This window comes from Colius striatus, chromosome 3, assembly GCF_028858725.1.
Source record: "Colius striatus isolate bColStr4 chromosome 3, bColStr4.1.hap1, whole genome shotgun sequence".
NCBI lineage: Eukaryota > Metazoa > Chordata > Aves > Coliiformes > Coliidae > Colius > Colius striatus.
The window spans coordinates 13,425,154-13,452,849 of NC_084761.1; the positions used below are offsets into that span (position 1 = coordinate 13,425,154).

General features: G+C 38.4%; 1 protein-coding gene across 3 annotated transcripts; it reads right to left on the reverse strand.

Moving 5' to 3' along the window:
- Positions 1-27,648, reverse strand: IQCE (IQ motif containing E). Of its 3 annotated transcripts, none has more exons than XM_061994082.1 (22): positions 27,431-27,648; positions 26,038-26,085; positions 25,385-25,427; positions 23,868-24,008; positions 23,443-23,574; positions 22,400-22,470; positions 21,595-21,708; positions 21,001-21,051; positions 20,506-20,573; positions 20,214-20,286; positions 19,736-19,785; positions 16,954-17,111; positions 16,144-16,199; positions 15,645-15,853; positions 14,753-14,857; positions 14,003-14,105; positions 11,657-11,752; positions 10,950-10,973; positions 9,753-9,848; positions 8,653-8,783; positions 7,856-7,932; positions 1-3,591 (listed from the first exon to the last, which is right to left on the reverse strand). In XM_061994082.1, exons 1-22 carry the CDS (start codon positions 27,470-27,472, stop codon positions 3,461-3,463), a joined length of 2,019 nt encoding a protein of 672 aa, XP_061850066.1. In that variant the 5' UTR covers positions 27,473-27,648; the 3' UTR covers positions 1-3,460. The 3 variants fall into 3 exon arrangements, with proteins under 3 accessions (XP_061850066.1, XP_061850065.1, XP_061850067.1); XM_061994081.1 differs by having other exon boundaries at positions 7,856-7,947; XM_061994083.1 differs by lacking the exon at positions 27,431-27,648 and adding an exon at positions 27,199-27,271 and having other exon boundaries at positions 7,856-7,947.
- Between the last annotated feature and the right edge of the window lie 48 nt (positions 27,649-27,696).

Below are 27,696 nucleotides of genomic sequence, written 5' to 3' on the forward strand. Positions count from 1 at the left end.
ATAAATTACATAAAGACTTGCTCAGTTCTAAATATTAAAAAGATCATGAAAATTAATGGTGGTCTCATATGCCAAGATGAATCCTTTTCCATTTCAGCTTTATTAGAAGTTGCCTGTAGAGGGATTATTTTTATAGCTATGCAGAAAACAATACAGTTTTCAGGTCCTGATGCCTCAATGAAGATTTACAGCCACATGCATTTAAGGCCAAAAAGGATCAAGACGTAACATCCCATGAAAGTCAGATCTCTGTATTACCACATGATCTCTAACTACACACTACTGAAAATTGCAGAAGGTTTTAAGTAGGCAACATTATCCCGTATCAGTAGAAGGGAAAGTGTGGTGCTAGATTACATAGGTGACAGTGGAGTTTAATTTCAAGTCAAGACCTTGACACCCTGACAAGGTAGCCAGTGCTTTCTACAGAAGATGTATTTTTCAGAATCACAGAATAACAGAATCTCAAGGGCTGGAGGGGACCTTGAAAAATCATCTAGTTCAACCCACCTTGCCAGAGCAGGACCACTTAGAGTATATTGTGCCTACCTTGGCAGGTTTGAGCTCCATCGATTTTTGCTGTCCTCAATTCCCTGTCAAGCAAAACCACCATTTACTCCCAAATGAAACTTTTTCTTCCTTCATTGGTCCATACTTCCTCCCTACGGGTGCTGGCATTCAGATAGTTATGACAGAATGAAGCCTAGTGCCAGTTACAACTCCTTTCACCACATTCCATTACAATACATAAGGAAACAACAATAAAGACTGCTAATTCTGTGGAAGTGCATCTATCGTACCACACCAAACTTTTGATGTGCAGCAAACATAGTTATGTTCCAAAACAAGATACGAGTTTGAAGCCCAGGTCAAGTTAAGTACCAGATTTTTGATTGGTGGGAGATAAGACTCAAATTTAGGAAACTCTAGACACATTTTCATTCATCCTAGAAAGCATTCACTCTTTTTCACCCTGATTTGTGTCTGTGCCTTTGGGTCACACCAAGATACCAACTCCCCCTTATCCCAGAACTTGCCTGTTGACAGCCCTACTGCTAGTTATACACTCAGTTAAAACACAAGTCTTTCTGCTCTCTGTTTACTTCCTAATCCTTTCATATTGGTTATTACAGCACAGTAAAAGAATGTCAACTTCATTATATTTGCTGTCCAAGTATTTCCCTGGAGGATAACAGCTAGGTGAGTATTTTATATTAGTCTTGGTCCTAACACACCACATACTCTCCCCTTTCTGTGTCAGAGTCCTCATCTCTGGTTACTCTCTCTGGATGTATCCATGACAGAGTCACAGTTAGAAACTTGAAATATTATACACAGGCAACTCGGTACAGATCTGCAAAATTACTTTTTTTCGTAACATGATTTCCAGAAAAAGAGGGAAACAGGTCTCAGCTTCTGCCAAGAGGATTCTATCTCTTTTATTCTTTTATTTTATATTTTTTTTATCCTTTCTGCAGATGACAGTCACGTGACCAAAGTACCAGCAGGAAAAATTTACCCAATGGGAACATAAATGACATTCTTCAGACTGCTTTGGGTATGGAAAGCTCCCAAAACTGCCTTTGGAAACAGCACAGGCAGCATTTCCACTGATGGGATTAAAAGAAATCAGCTGCATTGTGCTGCAGCCATCCAGTTTCCTCTTTGGCTGCAAGTACTGGCATGAACTATGATAAGCCTCAGATAGTGCTTCATTGAAATCAAAGAACCGAGACAGCTCTGACTTATCAGTGTTCTGTGAAACAGTGGTGGCTGATTTTTAATTTAAAAAAGAAGAGGGAAAAGCTGATAAAAATCTTTTAAATATAAGTTTGCTTTCTGTTTACAGGAGTCTTTATTGCTCCTTGATGACAAAGAGACCATTAGGGTCTCCACAAAAACTTCACTGTATGTCTGTAAAATTAAATTCTCCTTCCAGTTAATATAATAATTTTTATCTAGTTCACCTTAAAAACACCCTCACACACATTGTAATGCCTGTGGAGGCTGTTGGCATGACAGCAGGAACCATAATGCCCTCCTTCCAGTCAAGAAGGGGCTCAATCTGCATAACTAGGAGACCTGGAAAGATCCCTCTGACCATATTCTGCACAGGCTTAATAACAGGCTGTTATGTCTTTGACAATGGCATGTCCATGTCCTTCCATGGACAACAATATTGTCAAATAATGTTAATTCTGGATATAGTCTTAATTTCTATTAGAATCCAACCCATCAATTCTGCTTCCAAACCAAATTGCACGGGTTGTGTTTTGAATATTATGTTCATCCCAATCCAAATACTCCAGAGTAGAGCTGGAGCATCCCTGCTTTCCAGCAGCCAGCCTCTGAGTTCCACCTGATGGCAGAAGATGGCTGTATGCTGTGATCCCTCTCCCAGCCTGTGACTGGACTTACTGTGCACTTGCAGTATGTACATCTGTGTATGTATATACTTCTATAATGTAGGTACATGCAAAGTAGTACTGAGAAGAGAGATCAACAGCAGCAAAGCAGTATTAGACTCAAAACCCCTTAGTGTTGAGCATATGAGTGATCTAGTTCAGGAAAAGTCTGAGACAGTCAAGTGGCATAAGGTAAAATGGGACATAAAGCAACTTATCTCCTACATCAAATGTTTTCATATATTAGAGATGACCCTGCATGCTCCATTCATATTTGTGACAGATAACTTGGAAAAGCAGTCAGTCACAAGAGTATTCTTCACAGAACACTCCTGCTGTTACACACCTTCTCTGACAAAAGACAAAAAACTGATTATGAAATCAGACATTACAAATAGAAAACAGTTCTACACGTATCATAGCAAGCACACTTGGAAAAGGCAATAAATAAGAAAACCCTGCTGAAACAGTAGGCCTAGAATAGCCCCATGACAAAGAACTGACTTTCTAAAAACCTTTACAAGGTCAGCACAGACTGTAAATGTTCAGTATAAAAATAAACAAAAAAGATATTAAAATAAGTAATGGTAAAATCTGTAAATAGAGAAGAGCTGGTAACAAATAAAAGCTGTTCTTCCTGTACACAGGCTGAAAATCGGAGCCACACCATTAACCACTTTCTGATTAACTATTTTAGTGAACCTGAAACAAAGCCTTGTTTGATATGAAATAGCTTAAGGCTTTATTGCTTTCATTTGAATTTGTCAATTGAATTTATAATCCTCATTGCAAGACATCATTTTTTTTTAATGTTTAGTGTTTAAATCTAAACTCTCTCTGTATACCAGGAGGATGAGGTTAACAGTCGGTCAGTGGCTTTTAGCCATAAAGTCTGCAGAGACAACGCATCAATAATTCATTTATGGCTGAAATAGTGACAACTGTCATTAAAAGGTGCTGATATCTTCCCTTTTTCATCTTTGGTATGTTTTATCTTGGTAGAAAATGTTTTGTGAATTGAGTTGTTCAAGATCACCAGAGTCTATTACCAAAACTTAAAAGTGACTGTAGTTTTTCTTCATCTGTAACACGGGAGAGACAACAACAATATCATCTGAATCATCTGAGTGATCTTCATCCACAGATAAAGGACTCGTAGGCTGGGACTGCTTCTCAGAGGACCTGGCTGAAATAATTACAAAGGAAACAAGGTCATCAATAAGCAATACTGAGAAAGCCAAGCCCTTGTGGGAAGCATAATATTCTCTCGGCCATTGAGTTTCCAGAATTACCTATAGTTATGAATAACTCTGATCTGTCTTTTTCTGCATATAGCTATTCCCATTCCTCTTTAATGAAAGAGCGTGCACAGCAAGCGTTCAGTTGACATACCGACCACGCATCATTTGTCTTATTGTCTTTAAATCTTTTCAAGTGGTTACACACCACAAAGTAAAGCAATTTGATACTGAAGCCATCTCAGGTCATAAAAATAAATATTTATTAGATGGTCAGAAAAGGAAAAATTGACCCAAGCAAGCAGAAAGGTCACAATGAGATCTTTAGTCAGATATAGACAGAAAATGAACATCAGTCAGGAAACGAAAAAGGATGGGAGCTCTCAGTGACTGTCTTTCATCCTTATAGCTGTAAAATACCAAAAATATTATTCACATGTTCTGTTACTTTATGACATAAAAACGGTGACCACACCATGGATTTTTGGTTGGTTTATCTGTTTTTTTTCTTTAGCTTCTTTCCTATTTCTCTGTGTGTGGTTCTGTACATCTCACTGATTTTAACATCTGACAAAATGTTCAGGGCGTGAAGAGAGAGAACCCTAATGATTCCTGTAAATATTGGGAAAATCTGAGGGATAACATGGATACATACAAGGCTCCTAACATCTGATTAGCTGAACCATCATCTCTGCTTCTCTGTATCCCCTCTGCAAGAGATTTATAAACTAAATGATGACAGCTATTAATACCTCCCAGCACAATATCCTCCCCTCAGCTATTAATATCTCCCAGCACAATATCCTCCCCTCAGCTCCACTTACTTTTCAGTTTAAATTATCAATTCCCTGAAAACACTATCTCTCAGAGAAGAGCACAAATCAAGACAACCTGTGGTAGAAAGGGGGAACAGACAAGTAAGAAGAAATACACTGAGATTTCAACACTGAAATGAAAAGGAAAATGGAGGGCACACAGAGAATATTTCTTGAGAAGAACAGATATACCATGAGTCTCAGTGAAATAAGAGATTCCTCATACAGGAAAAAAACTTCCTGATATGGAAGAGGAGACATACACAACAACTGGAATGTGGAATAAAGAAGAGACCACAACCAGCCCAGAAATAGAAAAAGAATGACAGACAGAGAGCCTGTGAATGGAAAGGAGGAATGCAGGGAGGCCATTACATTGACCTCAACCTCAACCTACAGAAGCAAAGAAACACATGGCTTTCTAGTTAAGTGAAATTCTTCTCTGCATCAATCAACAAGTAATGTAAAAAATTTTTCAGGAAAATTTACCAGCCAGTAGTACTGGTGGTAAGGATGAGCACAGAGAACTTCCAGAAGCAGGTATAATAACCAGAAGAAGCAACTCCAACAATAAAAATATATTACATATGGAATAGCTTAATATTGTCCAGATCATTCCTGACTATATCCTGCTTTGGATGTCTGAGATTTTCTTGTCCTCATCTTTAATATACTTCAGAGCAACAACTTTATGCTTGTGAGGGGGTAAGCACTGATTAGACTTAAGGGCTGCAGGTAAATGCATTATGATTTCAAAAAAAGCCTCAAATTAACAGTTGTATCCAGAGTGGCTAGTGATATGCCGAGAGAAATGCTGCCCTTATTGAAGATTGCTGTGCCTCTACAGAACATATTCTTCCCTCCTGCCACTTTCTGACAGAAAGAAACAAAATGCTAAGTTTCACAGACTGAATTGTTATTATCTGTTCTGTTTCATGGGAAGCAGCAGAAATGGTTTTATAAACCTCCAAGTACCGTCCACATTCTGTAGCCACGCAAAGCTGCGTTGAATGTTACACCACTTTCACTTCTTTAGAATTTCTGAGTGTTTCTTAGAAAATACAGACACATCTAACCTGATGGAAAAAATGAATCAAAAGTCTGCAATGCTAGATGAGGATTACATAAATTTATTCTAGCAGATACATACTTTAAAACACATTTTCATCTTTCTCATTTCTCTCTAAATAATGAAGAAAGGCTACTGAAATTCAATGACTTACTGCAATACATACTTTCACTGAAAGTTTAAGATCATCGTAAGATCTAGAGGTCACAAAATGCAAGTTTGGACTTAGGACAGCAAGAGATTGTTCAACAGCTGCATGATTTAAAGCTGGAGGAATTTGATTGCTTTAAATCACTCAGCTGTTAAACAAGCTCCTTGTCTCATGTACTTTCCAAGCTGCAGGATGATCAGTGAAATACATTACGACAAAAACCAGTTTTGCTAGTGGATTTTTTACATCAGTTGTGAGCTAGGAATGATGGACATTGGACTTCTAGTTAACTTTAACCTGTTTAAGCTACATGAATTCAAATGGCAAAAAACCCCTGTTACAACCAAACAATTGCCAAGCAGTCACATTTCTTCAGAGAGGTGGCATTTACACTCTCCTTCCTTTTGTAGTTTTTAATTTGATTTGCCTTTTGGGAGAGTTTGGTTAAACTCTCCAATGTACCAAAAGCTCATACTTCACAGAGCTACTCAATGCAAGACAGTCTTTTGGACAGTTGGGCAACCCTTCACAAGCTACCTAGATACATGTTATCCTGATCCCAGATTTTGAAAACATCTCCCATATTCAGTAGCAAATATAACCTCCTGTGCTCCCAATTTCTTCTTTTTGATATTCACCAGAAAAGGACTGCTAGGAATGAAGTCTGAAAGCTTACAGTCTCCTTGCTATCCCTTCTAGTATAATTCTGACAGAAGTTCTTCACTTACCACTTTGTCATCACAATCTACAATAAAAGTCAGCTTTGGAGATTTCACAGCCAGACAGCGACTGTGTACTGTTATAATTCATACTACTGCATTTACCAGACTACCTTGATCTTACACCCTTCTTTGGGTCTTACAAGCAGTTCTTCAGAGGCCCAGAGGGGTTTTGGGCTTTCTTGTTTTGTTTGTTTAGAGATTTTTTTTAAGTGAATGTTTCTCTTTGGGTAGAATTTCACATCCAATTTATTCTGGATTTAGTCTGAGTATACCAATAATGAGTACTGCAGCACAGGATACTGCAGCTTTTTTTTTTCTGATACTGTCATTAGACATCACTAAAATCATTCAAACCTCTAACACCATCAATAGCAGGTACTAACTACTCCTTCGAAGTAGAATACTGTATTCCATATTCAGGAGTGCAAAGTTCCTTAAACACATTTTCCTTCACTGAAGGGTAACTTCTGTATTCCCAGGCCCTGCAAATCTGACTTAATCCTCACTTTATATCTTAGAGAAACAGCCTCAGCTGCTTACAGCATGTTCTGTTTCTGAGTAAGTCTGCAGGGACTGTCAGCTTTTGACTGGCAAGTCAAAGTTTCTCAGGTCACCCTCAAAGTTGCTCTTCTTTCTCCATCTGGTCCACGAAAGCCTAAAATATCCCACTCTGGATAGAATCAACCTTGTTCAATTTGTTCTTAACTCCTTTGAAGCTGCATATCTAAGGCTGTCTTATCTGCATCACTGTTTTGCCTTTCCTACTCAGTACTTCCAACATCCTCCTAAAAGCCCCTTTGGCTTTAACTTCATCTTCTCACAAACAACAATGAAGAATTCAAGAAGGAAACCAACTAGCGTAAGAGTGATAAAAAAAGAGATTTTCCCAGTTTGTATTATAGTAGTACTAGTTGGCAAGGTTATCCAGCACTTCATTTTTCCCCTTACTGCAGCAACTGAAGACTGCTGAGAAAACGTGACTAAACACACATGGCTGACTAGAACGGTTCTTTTCACCAGATGTCTGTCTCCTTCAAAAACTAAGTCAGGATGCTGAAAACATTCTCAGCTTGTCTGTGGCTTCAGGCCCAAAATGTAGTGGAAAGTACCATACTAGGCTGGGAGGATTGGAAAGGAAGTAGAGAGGCAATACAGGGGAACACCATGTTCCTTGAATAATTACCACTCATGCCAGAAAGAGACCTTTCAAACCACAGCTGCAACGAAAAGGCAAAGCACTGTGAGGAAGCTGGTTCTGATACTGTCAAAGCATTTGGGTTTTTTTATGTAAGGGACTGCACTTGCCAGTTTAAGCAACGTCATCACATTAAAAGACACACACATAGAGTACAAGTGTGCATTTCAACATTTGCGTGCATGTGCAGATGTTCTCTATAAAACTGTATATGCACCCCCTCAAAACACATGTCCTTTTGAACATGGAAAGGAGATTACCAGGAAGAGATGACATGGAGATTGAAGGTCTTCTCTGGAGTTCTTCTTTCTCACTTGGTGCACTGGACACATTGGGCCTGCAAAAAGATATACTGCATAGCATGAGGCACAGAACAGTAACCGCAGTCTGTCTTCAGAGGGTATGCTGAAAAGTTTCCTGTGTTGCTAGTCTTCAAGGGACGAAAGTTTATCACCTGCAGAACTGAGCTCAGACACTGAAGTGAGGTGACAGCTATTTAATGCCTTTTGTAACCATGGCAGCCAATATCAAAAACTTTTGGAGTGGTAAACTCTGAAGAGAAAGGAAGTGTTTTTCAAGCCAGAGTCACCATAAACCTAAGCAGTAAGCAAATCACTGCATTCTTCTTGAGTTAAGTCACTAAACTGCAGGTGTGATGGTTTTCTGGCTCTTCCCTCTTCTTTCTCCACATACCTCTGAACTTTCACATGTCAGGGCTTCAGAATCCTTTACAATAAATGACAGTACTAGCCATCAGTTTGATAGCAACTGTATTTTTTTTCCCCAAAGAGTTAATTGTTTCACTTTTCCTCATTTCTATAGAAGAGAACGTGCAACAGCATACAGGAAGACTACTGCTGCAACAAGAAACCCTTTTAGTTGCATACCTTTTGAATCTTCTCAAGCAAGCTGTCTCTTGTCTTTGTTGGAACATTGTCCCTGTTCTCCTCCTCTGCTAAGGAACCTACACTAAAACTGTATTTTAAAAATTACCTCTCTCCTGTAATAATAACAATTTTGCTATTGCATGTTGCAGAAATATCTATTCCTCACTTACCTCTCTTCAAGCAGTACTGTACGTACTAAGTGAGCCCTGAAAATGGACTGGATGAAAGTCACAATATCATCTTTCTCCTTGCAATCAGAAGACAAGCTCAGGGACTTGGACATGGAAGACATGCAGGAGTTCTGCAAAGCAATCAGATAAAAGAAAACTGACCTTTTACAGATTGCACAGAAGCTTGACAGAAGCTTTCACAATCTCACTCTTAATTGTGAAAGTGGTAGTAGAGCAAATATTCACATCTTTTGGTCTGCAGTCTTTAAGGTTCTAGATGACTTAATCAACAGGAAATGCAAATTTGATCATCATAGAAGCTTAATAAAAGAGCAGACACTTGCAAGGAGAGATCATCTACTTTGCAATAAGGAAACCTTTTGAAATCAAAGGAGGTAAGGCAACCTTTACAATAGCTGTATCTTCTTTTTGTATCAAGAAAAAGTAGTTTATTGGGATAAAAGTGTACATGAAGTGCAACCAGATGGACAACCTGGATGGAAAATTACAAATTAACTTTAGCTTGCTAAAGGTCCAAAATATCTTCATCCAAGTTGGTAAATGAATTACAAAAACAAAATATTTAATCAGTAAAGGATTTTTTTTCATATTCAAAACTGAGTAATCTGAAGCAAGTTTGTCATGACAGAAAACACAAGAAGTCTGGTGGAGAATGCCACATGCAAGACCCTATACTTTTCATTCCAATCAAAGATGCTTTCCCAATTCTAATTTCTGAACTTCAGTGACAAAAGCATGTCAAATATAATGAATTACTAACAAACCCTTGAAAGCAAGCACGGTTTTCCACAGCAAATTAAAGAGTTAAATGGTATGCTACCAGCTGACAGAAGAACCAGAGAAAGAGATGTTACAGTCCATAATGCAGAGAAGTTACAGCCCTGCTTCTACAAAAAACTGTGACCTAAACACGGAAAGGGAGGCTAGGGAATGAGCTCGATATCTTGGTGGAGTTACAGTGGTGCTGCCAACTACTGCATTAAAACATCCCCAGGTGATTCAGAAAATTAAGTATAAGTACTTTACACTGTAAACTAAACATAATAAGATGCCTGGATACCCATTTGCCCAACAAGTACCTTGTTGTGAGGTTTTGCATCATCCATCCTGTTATTCAGTAACAGCTTCTGTCGAGCTAAATGTCCTCTGAAAGCTGCCTGAAGTGTAACAACTGCCTAGCACAGAAAGAAATAAGTAGATGTTAGCTCCTTTGAAAGTTAGCAGCTATAGATTCAAACAAGAGCCCAGAGGGAAAGTGGCACATGAGGAAAATAACTTTTCCCTGTGTCATGGAAACTCTTTGATATCTTGCCATTTTGTTCTGTTTAAGGGATACACACATCCTCATTACTTCACAGGTATTCTGCTGCAATCAAGAGAATTCCCAGCTTGTGACAAGCCACATACATACACCTACATGGTTTAAATTCAACGTGGGAGGTGATTGATCTGATCAAATGTAGTTAAGTTCTCGACGCCAACACTACTCTGTATTTCACAAATAGAGCAACATGCTCCCATTCCCATATTAGATTCTGTCTGCCCAGCAGGCTCTGCAATGCATTGGTATGATCAGAAATAAGCCAAGTCTGGCAGACCATGATAGTGATTATGCTAAACAAAAGTATCTCCTCTCTACTCAGAGATTTTACTGGATTATAATCAACAAAAAGCATCTAGATGTAAAACAGGATGTTCGTGTCACATGCTTAGAATTTGTTCTAATTTCTGCAAGTAGCTTTTTTAATGTTCTGGAAGGAAAAAAATGTAGAGATGGTACATTGTGCTACTTGAAAAAACAACTTAATCAAAATCTTTGTACAAAACTTTGATAAAAAAGTGACAGGTTTATCACAGTCAATTTCTTCATAATTCTCAGGGACATTTCTTCAAAAAGGCTTCAAATGTCTACTTCAAATCTTCCTCAGGACTCTTCATATTAAAATGAAAGCATTATTAGAATTACCTATTACAGAATAACTTTTCTGTCTGTCTGTATCAAATTTTCTTCAACATTTTCAGAAACTTTCATCTTGTAGAAGGTACTAAGTACAGAACGTTAGAGACAAAAAGGGGAACACTTTGACAAGATATAACAAACAAAACCAGGATGTCAGGAGCTAGATCTTGAGCCAGCCTGAAGAACTGACAGGATCTTGGTAAAACAGTTCATATTACAATAAAATCTCCTTAAAAATAAAAAAGAAGTTACTTGTTTATGTTTTGATACTAATTAAACGTTTTACAGTTTTATTGGGTGTCATAAACACACTCACCTCGTCCAGAGCAATTTCTTCTTTCTGAAATGAAAAATGTCTAAGTGAATGCCACAAATATACATGTTTTATCTAATAAAGACTTCCAAAATTGTCCCCCAAAACTAAACCACACAGAAATATCTGTACCGCCTCCCCCTGAAAACTCAAACAGCAAGCTTGAGAAAAATACACCCCAACTTTTCATCTTTTACAGCTGTGTGAATATTCTTTTGTCTTCAGTTTCCTAAGAAGCATTTACAGGACCCATCTCACAACATATGTCCCGTACATGGAAAGTGCAGCAGCACTATATTGCCCAGAGAGCAAAACTTAAGGATAATGCTTTTTTTCTAGACAATTTTGTCCTACTGAGTGTAAGTCAATATATAAAATGTCCTGCATCATTTGAAGGATTTCTGCAAGAATTTAACTTCTCAGTCACATTCCAAGGAAGCAAGAGAAGCAGCACTGCTTCAAACACTGCTATGCTTCCCTCATTCTCTGCTCACTCAGACTTTTCCATTCAGAAACTGGCTATCTCACAGCAGAAACAACTGGGTTCTAGAGGCAAAGGCAAAAGCAGCAGCAAGGGGGACTTGAAAAAAGTGATGGAAGAGAAGATGCCGGTAAAGAATTGTACTGGGAAGCAGGTTACTGTAGATGCTAAAACAAGAATAAGATTCAGAGGGGAATGTTCTCACTGTTCTGTGATAGGAGAATCTCACCTTGTTTCGGTACATCTTCCACTGCCTCTGGATGATTTTGGCTGCTTGCTCCTTCCTGTGATCTTCTTTGCCTTGAATCACGCAGACTGGTGAAGACTACAAAGGAGAATCTTTAACTTAGCACACTATGGACACAAATTGGAATTCTATGAGGGGAACAAGTTACAAATGATTCAGAAAAATCAGCACCAGAGTTAAGTTTTCATCCTGCCTGCAGGGTGGAAGGCAGTTAAAGAGAAAACTCTTAGTTGAATTCTGTGTGTGTTGAAACTCATCAACTAGATGACTGAATCACACTCCTGCTCCTGCTTCAGCTGTTAGCAGAACATGGGAATGGAAAGGTTCATTTACACATACTCCTTCTATGCATTACTAAAACAATAGGAGCTCCAACAGAGGAACCCACTGCTTTGTTGACCAGAAATGGCTTGGATGTAATTGACTGACAGAATAAATGTCAGGATATCCAATTTTGCAATTCTTGTTCAGGAAAGACTAGTATTAGTTAACTGGGGAGCTCTCAGGTCTCATCCTTACAACTGTGGCCCCATAATCATCTCTTTACTGATGAGTTGGCCATCACATGACCCAGATAAGATGGAGCGCTTGTGTAAACTAGCATCACTCTACTCTTCTATCTAGAAGAAATTAATTAGAGGAAAGAGAAAGAAACCAAGAACAAACTAGATTTTGTTCCAGTTATTTTGTCTGAGGTGTGGTTGCGTATTCCTCCTCTCACCATATGATCCTTTTGATCTCTAATTATCCCATCCTAATTGTCATACCTCACTTGCCAAACAAAAGTTAATTGCAACTTACAAATTTAATTTGTTGGTTTAAAATTCTAAGTAGAGGAACAGGAGAGTTTATAGACTCTGAAAAAAAAATCTCTTGATTCTGTGAAAAGGATTTATTTATAACCTAAAAACTGTCGAGTTACAGGCTTAAGTTTAGCAAATGGATCATGTTATATTAAAAATGACAACCTACTATTAAAATGAAAAATTGGTAGGAATTTAGTGATAATGACAAATAATGGGAACATTTCAATAAATGGATGGTTACTGGCCAAGAATATATATAGTCTGCAGAGTAAAAAGGAGCTGTTTGCTGGCTGTTTTTAAAGACTCAAGTTATTTGGTATTCAAAACCTCATCTAGCATCCATCAGCCTATAACACACAAAAAAGAATCTAAAGAATTGCACAATATATCAGGAACCAGCACCCTCTTAAGAGAGTGGACAGTTTTATTAATATTTTTTACTACCTGTATTTCAAGGTCTATTTCTTTTCAAATAGAAATGATCAAAATCCCCAGTAATGATTTTTAACTAGGTTTTAGTGAAATGAGATTAACACGGTTACACTGCCTCTTGAAAGTATGACTGTCAGTGCCCATTCATCTCTACTGGCTGGTTACAACAGCATTTGGCAGAGAGATGGAAGATTGCAAGGATGTAAAGTTCAGTCATATTTCACAAAAAAAACCCCCCACCCCAATGGATTAGAGCCCCAGTTAAGACTGTCCAGGATTAACAGATGCAAAGGTTATTAATACTTCAACTCTAGAAAAGCTTCAACTCAAAGGGGTAAGGGTTTATTTTATTGTACTGACATCTCTTTAATTCTTTACTCAATTATGGTGCCCCATCAGCAGTGGAATTTAAATAAATAAATAAATCCTTTTTCATGATGATTAGTGCTCGACATCCTGTAAACATGCTATGAAAAAGTTCCCAGCTTCCATCTAAACAGAAAGATTAGTGAGTATTTTCTAAACTATGTGCCCTAACTTATCACCTGACCATCACAAAATTTTACTGAAAACATTTTTTTGGTCACTGTCTGCCAGTGGGCACACTTACCTGTGTCTCTGTCTTCTATTTAATTGTCAAATCCTACAAGACCACCTTCCCTCTAAAACACTGGACTGAAATTAGCTAAAGGATTCCAATGTTATAAGAAGATATATGCAAAATCAAAAATGTATTTTGTTTTCTTAGCATGTAAGGTAAAAAACCCCAAACATTTAGAAGAGTAAGCTTTTTGCAACACTTCACTGAATACAAAGAAAAGTGACAGTGGGGCAGATCATCACTAAGAGAAGAGCTCCAAAAGAACCCCAACTTGCAGTGTTAATTATGCAAACATTGAACTAACAAAGTAGGAATTAATCATCAGAATCTCTGTGATAAGATTTAATGCCTCTCTGAAAAGGCAACTAGCAGCTACTTAGACTATCAGCTCAATTTGCAATATATTAGTTAGGTGCAGGAAGGAAAGGGGTTGGATGGAGCAGAAGGGGTGAGGGGAGCAGAAAGCCACAAACAAAATAATGTCTGTACTTTATTAAGCTTTTCCATTGTATCTTCTGCCATTTGTCTCTTCTCTTCCTCCAATTTTGACTCCAGTTCCCCTACTTTCCGTGTCAGGTGCTGGACTTCCTCACTACAGTTGGAAAAGCAAAGATTTTTATAGCTAGAAATTGCTTTGAAAATATTGAACGTATTTCATGAGATTTGCTTGTTTTGTGGGCTTTTTAAAGGCCAAAGTGGGAAACTGCTCAGGAAAACATGATACATATTTTTATAGTAACAGACATGTAACATCAAGTCTCAAGTTGCAATAGCCCAGCCTTATGTTAAAATGTAAAAGTCCTTTGATACTATTAATATTGCATCTAGCACAGGATTACTATCAAAAGTTACACAGAGTACCTGAAGTAAATGTAATGATACATTTTCAGGGGTCTAGAAGCAACAGGCTAAGGTAAAGATACTACAGTTTTTCCTTGGAGAAAAAAGGTCTCTGAGTCTAACATGGCAACTTTCTTATTCCATTTATCTTGTTAGTTTTTATTATATTTTAATTCTTACTTTTACTGTACTCTTAGTCTTCCACTTCTAAAACCATTCTGTAGAATTCTTCCTTTAGTAACTTACTCTATCCATCCAAAACACTTCTACTTAAACGAATTCCCAGCTTCCTTTAGTTCAGATGAACTCTTATGGATTTTGAGCTAGTTCAAAAGAGAATTATATTTTAACAGATATTTTTTTGATTCTGAAAGAATCTACTAATACAAAACCTGATACCTTAAAGTCTGCTCTTCTGTATTCCTTTCTTCCATCTTATTCTGCCACTTGTGCAGCTCCAGCTCCACTTCAGCCTTAGCCTGCAGTAACTGCTTGATATCTAATCTACAAAGATATAAGGAAATCTGAGCATTACTGCAGACATACACACTTCAATAAAGCTGTTATTTGTTGTTTAAACTTCTAAATAAAACAGGTTCACAGATTTGTATAGTAACTAAGTAATTCTTCCTTTTGAACAAAATAAGAGGCAAGTCTACGTTGTTCAAGAGTAAAGGCCTCTTCATACACTCTGACTACACATTTCTTTTCAGAGGAGAGCTGACAGGAGACAGAATGCATTAACAATACACAGGTGTGTGCACATCTCTGCCCATGATCAGATTAACCTGCCTGCCCTTATGCACTGACACACCAAACGAGTCCAAGCAACACAAATTGCAAATAAATTGCTTACTGGGGAGAAAAGAAATCACAACATGGCAGAAGGAAGGCTTAAATGGAGAAAGTGGGAGAGCAGGACAAAAGGCTGAAAAAAACAACAAGACAAATTTGTACAGCAAAACACTTGCAAGAAGCGTTGCGTAAATGATGTATAACCCTTCAAAGGCTTTTCAGTGTGGTTGGCAAAAAATATGCCTTGAAAAATGTGTTAGAAACAAGCAGAAATTCTCATTTTCCACCCTCTCACTGTCTTTTTTTTTCCCTGCAATGTAATTTTACAACACCAGTAGGACTCAAAGAAGCTTTTCAAATAAAAGCTGAAGGGACCCTCAAAATTTGTTTTCTTGCTGAAAATGTGAAGGATTTACTGTATCATTTCAGAGTGCCATGGGAAACAATTATTTCTCATTTGCAAAAGAGCAACACCTCAGACAAGAATTGCACTTACTCTTTATTGAGCAGGAGATTTTGAAGCTCCTTCCTATCCCTCTTCAGTTTCTTCACCAGCCCTTGGAGGCGACGACATTCCTCAACATGGTCTACCTGGTGAGAAGCTGGATGATCCAGGTCTACAGAAGGCAAAGATGACACAGCAGGTAACTGTGATGACTCGCTATCAGCTGATGACACTCGGGCACTCTCCATGGCACATACTTCCTAAATAGGATACAATTTACACAAAAAACACAAAAGAAAAATGAAATTTAGCTTCAAATTATTTCATTCAGGCCATGAGAAAAGATCAAACAGAAGTTAAGTCTAAAACGTGCATCTGTATGTAACAAGTATGAGAAAAGAAAAAAAGGAGGAAGGGCAGAGTTTACATGTATCAGACAGAATGCAAAAGGCTGACACATTGAAGTTCTACAAGCCATGAGCACAGGCCAGTGCTTCTGTATTTTCTGCTTGAAAACAGGTAAGGTGGCCACACGATGATGATCACTTACTTTTTCTAGTTTGGAAATCCGCCTCACCAGCCTCTGTCTGCTCCACTCATTATAATCTAAATATAATAACAAAGCTCTGAACATGAAACTGTATCAGTGAGTCAACATTGTTCTTGCTTTTTGAAACTTCTGTCCTTATAGAAAGACCATCTAAAGACCTCTGAACCACAAGTTTAAACACCTGGCAATTTAAAAAAAAGGAATGGTCTTAAAAAAAAAAAAATGGAACACAAAAAGTTCCATTTAAACATAAGAAAAAACTACTTTACTGTGAGGATGAGGGAGCCCTGGCACAGGCTGCCCAGGGAGGGTATGGAGTCTCCTTCCTTGGAGGTCTTCAAGACCCGCCTGGACATGTTCCTGTGCAACAGGAACTAGGTGGACCTGCTTCTACAGGGAGACTGGACTAGATGATCTCTAAAGGTCCCTTCCAACCTCTACCATTCTATGACTCTATGAAAATATCTGACTTCTACACCAATTACCTCGGAAAGCAGTATCACCGATTCATATGCATTAGTTTTCAACAAGCAATAAACAGTTTTCCAGTAAAATGTTAAATCTTCAAGTGACTCCAGTTCAGAATTCTCAGGGATAATAATAAAGGAAATCCAGGTGTGACTGGAGCAGTGTATCCCGAAGTCAGAGAAAGACTCCTGTAAGAAACTTCTCATTCTGACCTTTGCCCCTCCTGAATCTTCACCTCTGTAATAACTCCCCTGTTTCTACTATTGTAGGGTCCAGCTCTTAAAAAGGTCTTTCAAAGGTACCTAAATCCCCTGCCCCACATTCACAATTTTTAGCACGTACTTTTTGTTTTACTGGAAGGAGGAGAACTGCTCAGTACATGATCTAGGTCTTCTTTCAGCCTCTGATTCTCATTCTGCAATTCCTTGATGTTCCTGGATAATCTCAGGACAGAAGTATTCAGTGCCTTCAGCTGGTTTTGGGTATCTCTGCCCTCTATACTTGAAAACAGTGTCAAAAACAGAAAGTTAACTTAAAAGCAGAGAACAAAGCAGTAGAATTAAAGAGAGCAGAACAGCCTCACTACTCACATCAGTTGGCTAATTTAATTGTCTCAGCCTCCTCTCCCAATAATATTTCTCAACATTTTTTACTTCAGGAGTTACCTATTTGTTTAGGAAAAAACCATGCAAAGACATCTTGCTCAACACTTCTACAACTGTTTTAATTTGTAAAGAAAGAAGATACTTTGAAACTTCTTTTATTACTTTTACTTCCTCTCCCATTCTGTTTCATTAACACACGGATAAGGGTGCTGGTATGACTTTCATTTATTTGGTTTTCTATTTGTTTTGTTAACCAACCTTATTATGCTTTACCAGTGCTCTGTGGCTCACTGATTTAAAAACCACTTATCTTTAGCCAGTTGGGAGACTCCTCCAAAAAAATTGTTCAGCATGGAAAGCTAACCTGCGTGCTCTGAATTACTTTCTTTCACTTAAAGAGATTGAAATTGAGAGGAGAGAGGGCTATACGTAGATGGAACAACTCTCAAACAAATCCAACTCACAAGAGTATTTTCAGATAACCATGATTGCTGTTCTAATGTAAAAGAAACTATTCCTGTGAAAGTAAACCCCAGAGAAATTTCTTTCTTGATTTAAGATACATTTCAATCAATGAAAGACTTGAAACAGATTTGAAGAATACAGCTAACATTGATGTGATGGGAATAAAACGTTCCAGAAAAGGGAAAGCCTGCTATCTGTTAAAAATGTTTTAAATATATGACAGTTATTTTGCCTTTTTAATTTTTCTAATAAAAGGAGGAAGAAATCCCAGCTCCTAGATGCATAAAGTTATAAAGATGCGAATAAAACAGATATCTAGGGAGATGAAATACTAGTTCTTTATTGCTACAAGAAAATCTTTAAAAACTTGCTTCTGGAAACAAAAGTCTATAGTGACTGATAGACCTACTTTTAGACAAAAGCCACTGCCAAAGACAATCACAGAACAGTTTGTGAAGGAATCTTACATCCCGTTCACTGGAATATTTACAAGGTAAAGGGTGAGATAGTCTGCAATTAGCACAGCAGAGTGGAAAGCTGAATCTAATCTACCCTTTGGGAATGAAAAAAGAAATGAAGCCATAAAATCAAAAAAATAAGGCTGTCCAGATGTCATGGATGACTATTCATACAGCTGGCCCTGCCAGAGGAAAAAACTGTAAAAAAACAAAACACAACACACTGCCAAAATCAGGAAGTGACAGAAATCATAACTTTATCACTGAGTGCCATGATTTTAGGCTCATCAAAACATAAATCAAAGGACTGACCATTTTGAAGCCCTGAAAGGTTACCTAGTTTCTAGCTCTAGTTGAATACTGTAGGTTCACAAATAAATAATTGTATTTCCGTGTTAACACTGAAAAAGAGGAGCTAAATGCCATTCACTTCAGTCAGAAATAATGTAGACAAATATTATGAAAGGAACACTCTCCTACAACTCTATGTGCCAGAGATCTGACCTTCAACATCATTTATTATTTCAGTGCTCAGCCTCTCGACTGAAGAGTGACAGTCACGTAATGGAGAGAGACTCGTGCTTTTTGAAGTTACGAATAAATGAGGACAAGGAAGAGACCTGATGACTCATTTTCACCTGTAAATAAATTAGGTATGATGGCTTACAACCTTCAGAGACTACTCACTAAATGCCTGAGCCAAAAGAAAGACCTTTATTTTTTAAACAGTGACAAAACAAATTGCTATTTTCAATCCAAAAGAGACAGTGAATTAGGGAAACACAAGTAGTATACATAATGACCCATAAAGAGTTCTCATACTTCTCTACCTATCTAAATAATTAAACCCAAAATTAAGTCAGTTGCCTGTACTTAACACTAGGATTGCAAGTATATTTTGAAGTGGCATGGTAACAAATTTTCCTATCCTATAAGTCTCTATTACCCTCGTCTTGGCTCAAACAACACTCATCTGTACAGAGGATTGTAATTTGCTGTCTTATTGGAGCTCTGTCTCTTGCCTTTGTGCTTAGATTTTTATTTCCTCTATAGACTGTTCACCTTCAACACCATGTATATATCTGCACACAAGTGACAAGGACTAGTGCAAACTCCTCTGACAGTGTCTTACTAGAGCTACCCTGACCTGCAGATCTGTCTCTCTGTACCACAGGAAAATAACCTTTACTCAAAAATACATTCTTTGCAGCACACATCCCAGAAAAACATGCAGAATTGACTCAAGAGCAAAATGCCAAACACGTAGTGAGTTTGTTTCAATCACCAGTGATGTCAGAGTAGGTGTGATTATGCAGGAAGATGGATTTTATATAATAGAGAAAAAAACTATGAGCTTTCATGTACTTTTTAACTAGCTCTAGTATCTTTTTCTGCATCCACAAAATGATCTATCTGTAAGAAGAAAAGACATATACCACAGCTGTGAAGTCAGTCAAAGCAGTACCAGAAAGCAAATCCAGCAAGCTAAATGGCAAGATAAACTTTCTGTGTAGTTGTTTTCCATCAGTTTAAGTAGTATAAGTGATACATCAAACTCATATGTGCAAACATCTGCCTCAAAAGAATTAAACATACTTTTTCCTCATAGCCTCAGATTTTGCCAGGAGGAGCTGGAGACGATGAACCTGTGAAACACAAAATACAGATTCCATTAAGGAGCTACCTGTGGAAGCTGACATTGCTAATGCAACACATTTGTCCTTTAAGTGAAAAACACAAGACGACTCCTTGGGTAGCAGCAGAGGCAATGATGTCATCATTGAGAATCAAGCTACTGTTACATTGGCTTTTATCTAGACACTTAGGGATGTGCATTCATTTCTTTACTTCTACCTTTTGGTTAACACACTCGACTTATTGAAGAGAACGGGATTTTCAGTACATACATTTGGGGCCATGAAAATATCTGTGAAAATCTGATTCCAATGAGAGATGCAGCAAAGGTATCTTTAGCTAAGCTAGAAACCTTTACAAACAATGCCATTTATACTTCGACTCAACAACTGAACAACTTCCTCTCCTGTATAAACACTGAAGCACCTGTCAGACGTACCTCTTCATAGTAGGTTTCCATTGCTATCCTCACTTCTTCCAAATTAGTGGTCTTCATGTCTGCCTGGAATTTTCTAGAAAATAGAATAATACAAAGAATAACTCAGTTGGATCAACAAAGATGCTGCAATCAATACCCGTTGACTTATGATTTCTGAGTGGGTGGTATATATTTGCTAGTATGTTCTCAGAGTTCACAAAAACATCTTACAGAAGAGAAGAATAGATGAAAAATAACACAGATTTCAAATTCCCTTTATTATCTCAAGCCTCTGCCCCCTCCAAAATCATACTTAATAGTGTTGTCTTGCTCCTTGCAATCTTCTAGCTTGAGAATCTTCTGGTTTAATCCACTAACCACCTACAGAAAGAACAAAAAGCTCATGAGTCCTAGAGTAATCTGTCTCTTAACAGAAGATCTTTTTCTCCATAATCTTGCCCTTTCTTTTATCCCTAACTTATACCTGGGGTAGCATTACCAGCTTCACAGTTATACACAATCATTAAAAAAAACCAGCTCTGCCCAATACCTTGCTAAATTCAAACCAGCAAACAATAGGGGGCATACTCCCTAAATCAGATTCAAGCCAGTGACAAAGAAGGCCTCCTAAAAAAAGTTAACTCTAGATCTTTGTTCCTGGTTTCTTATCTGACCATAGAAATAGTAGTTATCCGAGTCCCTAACTGCTTATTCTTCCTTACTTTTTTTTTTTTTAATCAATATTGTTTCAGCCTGGCAAGAGCAATAAAGGAGAAATTGAAGAAAAAGGTAATGCAGAAAATATTACCCATCCATTATCAGTCTTCTTTTCTGACAAAGCTCGCGCCATCGCAGAGCCCTGCAAGGTAAGACAGGTAAAGCAAGTGACCAACCTTGCTACTGCTGGCTCTTTCCAAAGTTTTCTAATGTATTAATCACCACAGTCTTTTCACAGCTCAACAGCTTAAGTTCTGAAGTCTCTGTGCTTGTTATTATACTAGTATACTTCTCCCACAATATAGATTGGCACACAGGAAATGACAGTCACATGAAATTCAGGTATTCTATGACCCCAAACACTTTTCTGCCTCCAAGTCTGACAATAAGGCTCATCTTTTGCTTCCTGGTTCAGGCCCCAGACCACATGCATTAGTCCCCATGCAAGAGGTCAGGTCTCCTCTAGTCAGGCAAGATATTCAGAAAGCATGTCTCTAAAGAGACAGAATTTTCATTTTACCTTCAGAAATTAAAAGTATCTTTCCTAAGTAAACTTATTTGCACAGCACAGCATGATCTTCCTTTGAACTAATATTTCCTGGTGAACTGAGAACCAGATGTCAAGGGGAATCACACTGCTCAGCACTCTTTTGCCCCACTTTTTTCCCCCCTAGTAAATAGTCACCCTGGAAGGATCCAACAGCTGTTCAATCAGTTTGGCCTTTCTATTGTTCTCTTCTTCTAGTCGACGAAGCTTAGTTTTCATTTGATCTCCCTCAATTTTCTGAGCTTGTATTGTCTAAAATAGAGGAGAAAAATCGTAAGCACATTTCAACAATAGAAACACACTGAGTTTTCACATGGAAACATGTTTTGATGTCAATAACAATCCAATTGGGATGGTCAGGATGAAGCAAAAGAAAAAAAACAAGAGACCCTCATACTGGACCATGACTGACAGATAAAGGAGGTGACAGGGCAAAGACAAAAGGAAAAGGTTTAACAGAAAGGCAACCTTAAGCAAATGATCTACAACAGCCAGGACCTTGTCATACAAGTATCCCTTGTGTTCAACACACCCAGTCCTCATCTTCTGTACACTGCATTAAACTCAACTGACAAATTGTTAAAACATGATGGGTAACAGCCAGGTGAAGGAAAAAAAAAGGAGGTTGAGGGACAAAGAAACCAAACACAATGAACCTTTTCAGTGTCCAGCTAGGGCCATGGCTGGGGTTCAGGGCTGGGTATACTTCAAGGCTTCCACATCCAGTACTCAGAAGTATCTATCACACCATAAAAACAACGTAATTGCCTTAAACAGACACAAGTTTAGTTTAGCCTTATTTTACAAATGAAAAAAAAAAAAGAAATTGGTGGATGTCCCAGTCATAGAAACCAAAGTATTCTGAACCAATCAGGCCTGGACGTCTACAGGTGGACGGAGGAACACCACATGAATTTCTATGCAAGTATCAGAGAGACTGTACCTTTTTCAGTTCTATAATTTCATCATACATATCTTCTTTTTCTTTGTAGTCAGGGGTCCCAGGAATGTAACCTACAGAAAAAGGTATGCAAAATAAAATCTGAAAGAGGTATTTTTAACTAATCAGAAACCTCTAGGTAAAGGAAAACATTCAGAATCACACTAGAAACTAAGATTTTTTTTTTTAGAAGAAGCAGCAATATCAGCAAGGAAATTAATTTCAGAAATGGAAGCAAAATAGAAATGTTACTATATGAAGTTTCTGCCAGATTTCACTGCAAATATCTCCTAATTACTTCTCTCTGGTGCTAGACTAAAATATCTACTTCAAGAAAGATGTACACTTTACAGAAGACTGCAGTCTTCTCATCCCAACAACCCAATTATTTACAAAATATTTCAAAAATACATCCAGAACACATTTTTCTATTTATGCCTGACATGTAAAAGTCTGTCATCTTTTAAATTTCCCAGAAACTGTGTGTTGCCAGTAACAGTGTAGACGTAATTTTAAATGGAAGTGGGATGTTTAAGTTTACAGTTCTCCTTTAAGAAAAGCAGGATAAAAGTTTTAAATGTTATCCCTCTCATAAAACTCAACTGATTTTAATATCACAACCAAATGATAAAACACTTTCTGGAGAAGAAGTAAAAGGAGTCAATTACACAGAATTTCAGGCAAGCAGATGGTTTCTATCAATGGTTCCTAAACTATGTTTTGTGAAGTCACAATAAATTGTCTACAGCTGTCCCATTGAACCATATTATATTTGCAACATTTCAGCTGCAAATGCATGGCAATTTGCAAAAAAGTTCTGAAAGCTAATAGTGATTCATTGCTCAAAAACATTTGGAAACCCCGTCTTATCCAATTTAGAAATCTCAAAAAGCATCCCATGAATCACATTTTGACACATATTTTTAATATGGACTACATTGAAATGGCTTGTGCTTTACCAAGCCTAAGATCTTAAGCAGTCTGTGTTTTCATATAGAAAAAACAAGATCATTAACTTTTATCTACCACACCATTACATAGTTTACCATTACTAGAAGAACGAGAATGTTTTGGCTTCCTCATTCCCAGAGCTTCCTTCAAATATTCTGGAGTGCTACTAGAAAAGTTAGTTCGCATATAGCCCATGTCAACATCTGATTTCAGAGGATGGCTCATTCCTGCCAACAAAAATGGAACAGAAATGCAAAAATCAGGGATAATTGTGAATTAAATTTGCAGATTTATTCTGAGCAAATGCAACATAGAAAGCTCCAGATGCTGTTAATTATTCCCTCTATAAATTCCAATGCTCAAGATCAGATAATTCCAACAATCCAAATAATTAGTAGTGAAATGACTTCCTATGTAGCCTATAAAAAATAGATTTGTATTCGATTACAAGTTTACATGTTAAGCTGCCCATAATGTCGAACTTTATCCACATATGCACATAAGTTTTCTATATGAATACCTTGTTTCAGTGATCCAAGACACCTCTGCCTTGGAGTTTTTACAGCTCCACTCTCAAGGCACACACTGCCTGTTCCCTGCAGAGATCGCCAAACTGCACCTTTTTTAGGATACAGTTGTGTGCTAGAGCTGTATGGAGACTCTGTAACAAAAGAAAGTATCTCAGCATTTCCTTAAAAAAGCTCAAGGTCACAAGGAAAAAAAGATTTGTCTTGTGCTTCAAGGTTCCCAGCCATAGTCCTATTACTTTATAAAACCAGAATTTAACAGCATACTACATACTGATTTATCCTTAAAAAAAAACAAACCAAAAATCACAAGAAAGAAAAAAATCCAGATCCAAAAAAAGAAGAGGCTTAGATAGAGGCATAGTGACAGTAATATGACTCAACACATGGAGAAATATTTACTTGTACAGTTTGAATAGGCATCCTTAAGATACAGGCAGTTCTAAATTAATACATTAAATTGATCTTTCACTGCACGTATACACAAATGTCCCATCAATGAGAGAAATCTGTATGGCTGAACAGACAGAAGTAACTCTATAGCTACTAATCCACTAGCAATTTTCTTGGAGTAATCAAAGAACAGAATTAGTCTGATGCAACTGCTGGGGAGCTCCTCACATTACTGCTTCAGGTATGGCAGTCAGGTTCAAATACTGACAGCAATTCCACTTCATTAGTACAGATGTGCACTGTATGGGCTAACTAGTTAGCCTTCCAATTACCAAGAGAAGTACATACAGTAAGAAGCAATGTCACAAACATCAGAGTTGAAATTAAACACCTGTTTTACACTCCATCATTTAGACAAGCAATGGGATTTCAGAAAAAGAAAGAAGATGGATGTACATCTATGAGAAGAGCATAGCTCTTCCCCATACAAAGTAAAATTCACAACATTATTAAATTTATTAGGAACAAAACAAAGTGACAACAAAATGAGCAATACTTTGAGGTAAAGTCTTCTTTGAAACATTCACTGGAGGTCTAAAAAGTAAGGTAAATGGAAAAGTGTAGTAAGAAACAAACCCCAGAGGAAAAAAAAAAAAGAAGACAAAGCCTCACATGAAAACTGCAGATCTAATATTAAAAATGTACTTCTGAGGTCATGTAAAAAAGCCCAAACCAACAAATGAAACTACTTCAATCACAGATATCTGTAGGACAGTAGGTACCTCCAGTAATTCTAGATTCTTTCTAAACTGCAAGTATCAGCATTTCTCCAAAAAGACAAAGACAAAAAGAAATTCTGGATGCTTGCCATTAGAAGAGATAATTTGAGAAGCAGTTAATGCTGGAGAACTACAACTAAGCTATAAATTTCAATATTTAGCCTATAGAAGCCAAAGTTCACAGATCACAGAACAAATCTCAGATAGGTGTGCTTTGCATACCCCAGTGAATAACTCTAAAGAGAATAAGAAGATGTTTCAAGTAAACCTGCAAGTTCTTGTGTCCCACAAACCCATCTTGCTTTGCAATAACGAAAGAAAAAAAATGGAACACTTACTTGGTGACTTGGGAGGCTTGTGAAAAATTTTCTTCTTTAACTTCTGGAAGAGAAAAAGACCTTTCAGTGTATTGAAAATATCCCACTCTTCAAAGATCTCATCATATAACATCAAAATTAGCTTAAATCTCCATTTTGTATGTAGATCATTTGCTCTAATAACATAAAATCTTCTGTGTAGGAGAAAAATAGTACCATTAAGTATAGGCAGATTTGGCCACAGCAACATTCACCAGAATGAAGGTGGTGCCTACTGAAGTTTCATGCCACAGAACACTAAAAACTTCCCATAAGTATTAGAGTGGCAGCAAATTCAAGATGATCAGAGAATACAGGCTGCTCTGTAGAACCATTCAGATAAAGACGTCCAGTTCCATTAAAACTCTGTAACAGGATTACTTAGGCCCAAAACTTAATAGAATAACGAAATGAAGCCAAACATCACTTGCAGCCCCAAGCACTGAGAGAAGTGAGAGTTACATCTGGAATTAGAGGACATTTTTGAATCAAACTATGTTGCAATGACATTGTTAGCTCTCCACTCTGAAGGGTGTCTTATCAACAAGGAGGCATCACACAGGGGTAGTGAGTGCCAGAACACAGAGAGACCTATTTACGGTGTCCATCCCCAGAGCCCCATTGATAAAACTCACCATTTCTGTATCTGACTCACAGGTTATCACAGATAGGCTGTCATCTCCCTGGGAAAGAGAGACATCAACTGCAACATTTGCTACTAAATAATTAATTATAATACACATCTAGAAAATTTTATATCCTTTTACTATCACAACAAAGTTAGAGTGCAGTACATTCACATGGTAAATGTGTCATCACTGTGGCAAAGAGCAGCAACATTTGCTCTAACACAAACATTCCGTGTGACACAGTGCAAGTCACTTGAGACTTGAGTCAGAGATTTATGCACTTCCCTGCACAGCTTTACAGCAGTTGAACCTTCAGGTGCCTCATCTTCCCTGGCACTGTATCTGCGTATATTTCTCCATTAGTGAGAGTTAAGCAGCAACTCATCTGCCTGTTCCCTTCCTCACTCACATGTTCCTACCTTTGCTCTGCTATGGGAACGTTTAGTAAACGTGACTGCAGAAATGATCAGGCAGAGCCAAAAAACAAACCAAAAGAAATCAAAAAAGTGGTTAACTTTTCCTCAGATTAAGCCAACAACTTCAGCTTTCTCAACTGAAAGCACATCCACGGCAGAAGGAAAACTTTCTCTTTGCTTTCAAATGATCTGAATGCGTGTTGCCTTCTGCGTTTGCTGCTGACTCCATGGTGCTCACAACTGCAGCACCGCTCTTTAGACAGATGCTGACCTATCTCTGCAAGAGGCAGGGTGAGTAAAGTACTTTTGAGAACCCTGGTTGACAGAATGGTTGCTGGGACTGACAACAGAGAAGATAAAACAGCTTTTAGTGCTGACAGCTAGCAGGTATACATCTCACAGACCATGCCATATAGCTTTTAATTTCCTGATGCAGTGGTCCTTGCAGCATACTGATTATTTTTGTTATTTTAAGGCCTTTTTATCACTCTGGGAGATCTCTCTACCTAACTGCAATCATCACATTAGAAATCAGAGAATGCAGAAGGCACCCAGACTTGATAGAAGATGGTACACAAAACATTCACCATGATATAAAGAACAATACAGACTTGGAAACCTTTACAGTCCCTTTGCTCTTGGAAAACAGGCCCAATAAGAGCCGCCTACGGCAGAATAGGAACCGTGGTGGCTCCCAGCGAAAGACTCGGAACAAAACTACATCTGTCTGCCGAGAGAGCAAGAAACTAACCGCCATTCTACAGGCCAGCCAAGGAGATAGAGGCAGAACCCAGAACCCCGCGCTCTGTCGATGGATAAAGCCTTCCTCCTCCTTTCAGCCACTGCCCTGGTGAGCCTTGAAGGGGCTCCAGGCTTTGCCCCTACCCCGCGGGCTGGCGGGAACGTTTCCTGGGCCGGGCCCGAGCTGAGGCAGGCCCGCGGCCCGCTCCTGCTCCTCCTCCTCCCCGCCGCCCGCTCCTTACCAGCTCCCCCTCCGCGGACGCCTCGCCGGCCCCTCGGGCCATGGCGGGAAGGTGGCAGGGAGACCTTAGGGGGCGGCAGAGCGGAGAGGGCCAGCTCAGGCCATGGCGTCTGGCTCAGGACTAGGGCTGGGGGCGGCCGCAGCAGCTCGAGCAGAGCGGCGGCCTCCCCCTACCCCCCGCCACTCCCCGGTTGCGGGAACCACGGCAACCAGGCGCGCGCCGGCGACGCCCGCGCAGGGGTGCCGGGAGGCGCCGCGCCGGCAGCG

Coding starts and splice junctions, on each gene's coding strand:
- IQCE (XM_061994081.1), bottom strand. CDS start 27,472: ATGGCCCGAGGGGCCGGCGAGGCGTCCGCGGAGGGGGAGCTG. Junction 22,471..23,442: donor TTCTCGTTCTTCTAGTAATG/GTAAACTATGTA, acceptor CTTTTTCTGTAG/GTTACATTCCTGGGACCCCT. Junction 21,052..21,594: donor AGCTGTTGGATCCTTCCAGG/GTGACTATTTAC, acceptor CTTACCTTGCAG/GGCTCTGCGATGGCGCGAGC.